Source organism: Anguilla anguilla, chromosome 16 (assembly GCF_013347855.1).
Source record: "Anguilla anguilla isolate fAngAng1 chromosome 16, fAngAng1.pri, whole genome shotgun sequence".
Classification (NCBI taxonomy): Eukaryota; Metazoa; Chordata; class Actinopteri; order Anguilliformes; family Anguillidae; genus Anguilla; species Anguilla anguilla.
The window spans coordinates 29,400,723-29,406,855 of record NC_049216.1 but is presented as its reverse complement, the minus strand read 5'-3'; the positions used below and the strand labels follow the sequence as shown (position 1 = coordinate 29,406,855).

The window sequence follows — 6,133 nt, the reverse complement described above, 5'->3', positions numbered from 1 at the left end:
ATGTGTGTACAGGGAATGTGTGGGCACAGAGGTGAGTGTGGTGTTTCTGAGTGTATGCGTGAATATGTGGATGTGTGTGCGTGGGTACTGTTGTATCTGTGTTCGCATGTGTGTCTGAATATGTATGTGTGTATAAGTACCTGTATGTGAATGTGAGCGTATATGAGTGCCTGTATGTGCATGTGCGTGTGTATGAGTGCCTGTATGTGTATGTGAGCGTGTATGGGTGCATGTATGTGAGCGTGTATGTTAACGTGTATGGGTGCATGTATGTGTATGTGAGCGTGTATAGGTGCATGTATGTGTATGTGAGCGTGTATGGGTGCATGTATGTGTATGTGAGCGTGTATAGGTGCATGTATGTGTATGTGAGCGTGTATGGGTGCATGTATGTGTATGTTAGCGTGTATGGGTGCATGTATGTGTATGTGAGCGTGTATAGGTGCATGTATGTGTATGTGAGCGTGTATGGGTGCATGTATGTGTATGTTAACGTGTATGGGTGCATGTATGTGTATGTGAACGTGTATGGGTGCATGTTTATGTATGTGAGCGTGTAAGTGTGCATGTATGTGTATGTTAGTGTGTGTGGGTGCATGTATGTGTATGTGAGTGTGTAAGTGTGAATGTATGTGTATGTTAGCGTGTATGGGTGCATGTATGTGTATGTTAGCGTGTATGGGTGCATGTTTGTGTATGTTAGCGTGTATGAGTGCATGTATGTGTATGTGAGCGCGTATGAGAGCGTGTATGTGTATGTGAGCATGTATGGGTGCATGTATGTGTATGTTAGCGTGTATGGGTGCATGCATGTGTATGTGAGCGTGTATGGGTGCATGTATGTGTATGTGAGCATGTATGGGTGTATGTATGTGTATGTTAGCGTGTATGGGTGCATGTATGTGTATGTGAGCATGTATGGGTGTATGTATGTGTATGTTAGCGTGTATGGGTGCATGTATGTGTATGTTAGCGTGTATGGGTGCATGTATGTGTATGTGAGCGCGTATGAGAGCGTGTATGTGTATGTGAGCGCGTATGAGAGCGTGTATGTGTATGTGAGCGCGTATGAGAGCGTGTATGTGTATGTGAGCGTGTATGGGTGCATGTGTGTGTATGCTAGCGTGTATGGGTGCATGTATGTGTATGTGAGCGCGTATGAGAGCGTGTATGTGTATGTGAGCGCGTATGAGAGCGTGTATGTGTATGTGAGCGTGTAAGTGTGCGTGCGTACATCGCCGCCCTCCCTCAGTAATGGCTTGTCTTTATGGGGGCGGCAGTGCTGAGAGCTCCAGGGCACAGCAAGAGGCACCAGATGGTCCCTCCATTAAAAGCCTCTCTGCTGCAGGCCCTTTTTCCTTTAATCGCGCCGAGCCTATCAGGGCGTGCAATTATACCAAATTAATAGTGCATAACAAATAAGAATTGTTTATACTGGTTTATTACGAGCCTTAATAGTTTTTACTGCCTTCGCTTCAGAGTCAAATTAGTTTGCCTTTGTATCTCGGAGGTCAAAAAGCTTCTTGCATGGGGGCGACAGTGACTCAGTGTGCGTTTCAGGGGAGCGGGTTTATTCGGGTCTGCCGCGTGTTCTCCAAAATCACAGCACAGAGCGAGGGCAGGGGATGTTGAGACATTAAAGCGGCGACAGGCCGGCTGAGAATGGGCTTTTTTAGCGATCACCAAGGGAACAAAGGTGGAGAGATAGCAGAGGACGAACCTACAGCTCAATAATGTCACCCTCTCACTCTCTTTTCTCTTTTCCTCACCCCCCTGCCCTTGTCCTCTTTTACCACCTCTCTGCTCTCTCCCTTCATTTCTTTCTCCGGGTCTGTTCCTTCTTTTATTGCTCTTTCTCTCTCTCCCTCTTCTCTTCTCTCTCTCTCTCTCCCTCTCTCTCTCTCTGCAGTGAAGATGGAAGAGCTGCAGACAATAAAGAGGGAGCTGACTCTGATTAAGGTGCAGATCGATGGACTGCTGGAGAGCCTGGACAGGATGGACAGACAGAGGAGGGATCGCACTGGTGAGCGTGTGAGAGGGCGCCCCCCTGTGTTCGGAATGCGCAAGTTCGCTGTCCTCCCTGGCACAGGGATGTGTGTTCAGTGCGGCACTGAGCTTAGAGGAAACAAAAGCCCCAGGAGGTTAGCCACAAAATGGTATGACCTCTGATGTCTGCAGGCTCTTGTTCAGCTGCACTGACTTGTGTGCGTGTGTGCGTGCATGTGCGTGCCTGTGTGTTTGTGCATCTATGTGTGTATGGGTGTGTGTGTGTGTGTGCGTGTGTGTGTTTGTTTGAGAGTGTGTGTGTGCACGCGTTTTGTTTTGTGCCTTTGTGTGTGCTGAATGTAAAGGGCACCGTTGTTGTGGACACAGTCACTGTAATCTCCGATGCTTACCCTCGGGTGACGGACAACAGTGATGCATTTGCACAATGAGTCCTTTTCATCTCTCTAGGGTCACCATTCTCTTTAATGACACCCACCCCCCTTAATGTTCTCACCATCGATTCTGCCTTCGTGTCATTGACAGCCAATCGATGCCTCTGAATCTGGAGCTGGGGGTGTCTGGCCTGAGTGCAAACTCATGAAGAACCCCCACCTGAGCTTCTCCAGGCTCTGAACTATTTTACAGTTTTTTGGATATTATTCAGGCTGTTAGTTACCTCCGTATGATAAACGTTGTAGCGTGGGTCTCGGGGGACTAATGGTTTGCTTAGTGAACGTCTGGATGATAGATGAATTGTGAGTTTTTTTAAACCTCTCCGTTTGATATTTGTTATATTTTTAGTGGAATTAGATTAGACGGGCCATTATTCATTCTCCCTCCCGCTACCTGCGGCGGCTGACTCCCGTGAACTTCAGGAGGGGAACAGAGAGGAGGTATCGACAGGTTTTGTTGTGTGGAGGGCGGCCAGCCCGGTCTCTGTGGCTCGTCCTGTACAAGGCCATTGGCAAACAGTTAGAAATTACCCAGCATTATATAACAGGGGTGCATATCCTTGAGGAATGGGACAGCAAGATGGCACAAACGTGTGGTGAGACTGTCACGTTTAATATTAACGGGTGTTGAGGAGAGAGAGAGACACCCCCCCCCCCCCGTTTGGTTTAACATTAAAGGGTGTTGAGGAGAGAGAGAGACCCCTCCCCCTCCACCCATCCACTGACCATATTGATTGTGTGTGTCTCAGGGTCCCCCCCGACTCGGGAGGGCAGTTTGACGGGGTCGCCCTACCACGGCCTGGCCAGCAGTCCCGACGGCTCCCCCAGCAGCCACAGCCCCCACCGCCGCGTCCGACGGGACCGAGATGGCGGGGAGAGTCCGGAGCTCGGGGAGGCGAGCGATGATGACCGCCACACGGTGAACACGCCGACGCTTTAGCTCCCCCTGCTGGAGAAAACCGTGCGGTACTGGACGTCAGTACCACAAGCACGGATCATCCTTTCACGCACAGTTCTACCCAGATTTACAGCCTAACCCCCAACACACTCTCTCACACACACACTCTCTCTCTGTCTTTCCCCAGTAACTCAAGCTCTCTAAATAGTCACACAAGCATGAATTTACCGAACTTTAAGATGTAATGAGCACAATGGACTGGGGGGGGGGGGGGGGGGGGGGGACGGTGTTTTTTCACTTGAAGCGTAATGAAAAACAGAATTATCCCACAGATGTTTTTGTGAGGCTGAGCCATTTTAGTGAGTGATTTCCCCCCTCTCCTCACACTGCAGACAGACTGGGCTAATGGCACTGAGGATTTAAATGGTTTGAGGATTGGTGCTGATGTGTGGGGAAAGAGAGATAAGCGTAATAAAGAGAACAGCAGTGTAGTAAATTGCCCTGACAACTGATAAATCACGTTCAAGAGTTTGGAAATGCAAAACTATTCACATCTCGCGCAGACAAGAATTGTGTCATGCAAAGATGCACAAGCACTTAGAATGCCTCCTCAGATTTACTGTTGTGCACATATATAAACATTGGTACGCACACAAACGCACAAATGCATGCACACACAGTCTAATGTACAAACATCAACTCGTGCACATGGAAACACTCACACACACACATACACACTCACACTCACACACACACACACACACACACAGAAATTTTCTTTGCAGTACTTCCGAGAGATGGTGTGGTGTAGGTACCAGCATTTGGAACCTCTTGTTCTAAAAATACACGAAAGCAAGAGGCTGGAAGAGGAAGAGGGGATGAAAGAGAAAGATTATTCTGCATTTTTTCCTCCTGTCAAATTAGGAGGACTTGTATACAGAGTGTTATTATCCTCTGAAAAAAGGAGTATAATTATCTGTAATTACTCTCAAGTGTGTCCCTACCTGCATGACACATTAAGCACTTTCTATCACTTTCCATATCTGCGTTTAGTAGCGAGGCATAAATTAACTGGCTGCGCTGCAAGACCCACCTGACTGTGGGACTCCAGTCACGCCCTGGCTAATTTGGGGCACCTTTGTTTCCCTGACACAACTTGCACCGAGGATGGGAAGAGAACACACATGCCTAAAGACTTACGGCACTGAAATGATTTATCTTTTTGCCTCTCTTACTTTTTCTTTCTCTCTTCCCATATGCGAACGTGTTCGTGTGTGTGTGTGTTTGCGTGCATTTGTTTGTGTGTGTGTGTGTGTGTGTGTGAGCATGCGTGCGTGTGCGTATGTGTGCCTGTGTGCCAAAACCAACAAACGATCCATCTTAATACACATTTTAATGGTGCCTAAACACACATTAACCTGGAAATATTCCCCAATACAGTGCTTCATCTTACCTCCTTCCTGTTTTACTGGATCTCTCTCTCTGTCTGTCTCTCTATTTCTCTATCTCTCTGTTTGTGTCTCTCTCCCTGTCTCACTCTTTCTTTCTCTTTCTCTCTATCTCCCCCCTCTCTCTCCCAGTCTCTGTCTCTCTATGTCTCTCTCCCCTTCTTTCTCTGTGTCTCCCCCTCTCTCCCTGTCTCTCTATCTCTCTCCCTGTTTCTCCCTGTCTCCCCCCTTTCTCTCTCCCTGTCTCTCTCTCTCTTTCTGTCTCCCCCTGTGTCTCTCTCTCTCTCCATACCTTTCTCTCTCTGCACTAAATGTAAATTCACACGTCAGATTTCTGATTTTTCCTAAAATGATGGAGGAGAGCTGCCCCCGCCCCCCCCCCCCTCCCCCCCCGGGACGGGACCACATGTCGGTTCATTAGAGCGATGTGTGAGTGCGGCGGCTTCTGTCCCTCATTCCCGGCCGCTTGTTTTTCCCTCCTGAAAGCCGCGGCTGTGAAATTGACTGTCGTTCTTGATTTTCCAATCAGCAAACAGGCAGTAAACAAGGAGCTGGCGCTCGCTTTGAACTGTCGCAAACACAGAAACTGGCCCCGCTCTCTCCACTCACTGTGGGTTTTGAGGGACAGTGCGGCCATCGTGCCTATGGAAGCCAAAAGAGCTCTCTTCTTCATTTTTGGTGTCATCAAATTCCATTTTGGCCTTTGGTAGCATAGGCTACTGTGTATGCTTGTGATTTTAAACGCGGTGTTTTGTTGTCGATTGATTGCATCCGTTCTCTCTCGCAGATGAATCATCACAGCTCGGACCTGGAGGATGACATGTGAGAATCTGCAGCTCAGGTATGTACAAAACACAATCAATGCACCGACCTTTCTTGTCCTCTCTTTAGTCACAAATGCATAGTAATTGCTCTTTTTGTTGTGACTGGACCGTTCTTGGTCATCTACCTGCCAGACACAGACCTCTCATTAAAATGGTGTGTCTTTTTTCAGACTAAGCAGGAGCCCGGTGACAGAGCTGAAGTGGGGAGCACTATACATGGAGGGGGGAGGGAGGGGGGTGACCATCGCCAGTCCAGCAGTTGCCATGGAAACACCTGTCTCCAGCCTCACCCACTTTCGTTGTCACAGGACTCTAGTTATCTGTTGTACATTTGTAAAAAAACAAAAACAAAACAAAAACAAAAAATGTCTACTGGTCCCCCCTGGCCTCCCGCACTCATCCTCCACCTTGTTCATATTTTCTCCCAAAATGCATTGGGCCACCACATATCCATCACTACCTGTTTGAATACATCTCCACGGTTGGCACTCCTACTCCTCCCCCTCTTTAGAAGAGTTGTGGCTG

General features: G+C 48.2%; 1 protein-coding gene across 1 annotated transcript in view; it reads left to right on the top strand.

The window, feature by feature from the left end:
* The window catches only part of LOC118214816 (RNA-binding Raly-like protein), a 64,108-nt gene extending 57,975 nt beyond the window's left edge, over nt 1-6,133 (top strand). Inside the window, exons 5-8 of the mRNA XM_035395064.1 lie at nt 1,910-2,023; nt 3,188-3,357; nt 5,572-5,625; nt 5,779-6,133. Of these exons, the coding sequence (XP_035250955.1) occupies nt 1,910-2,023; nt 3,188-3,357; nt 5,572-5,610 (323 nt within the window). The 3' untranslated portion in view covers nt 5,611-5,625; nt 5,779-6,133. The remainder of the gene's footprint in view (nt 1-1,909; nt 2,024-3,187; nt 3,358-5,571; nt 5,626-5,778) is intronic.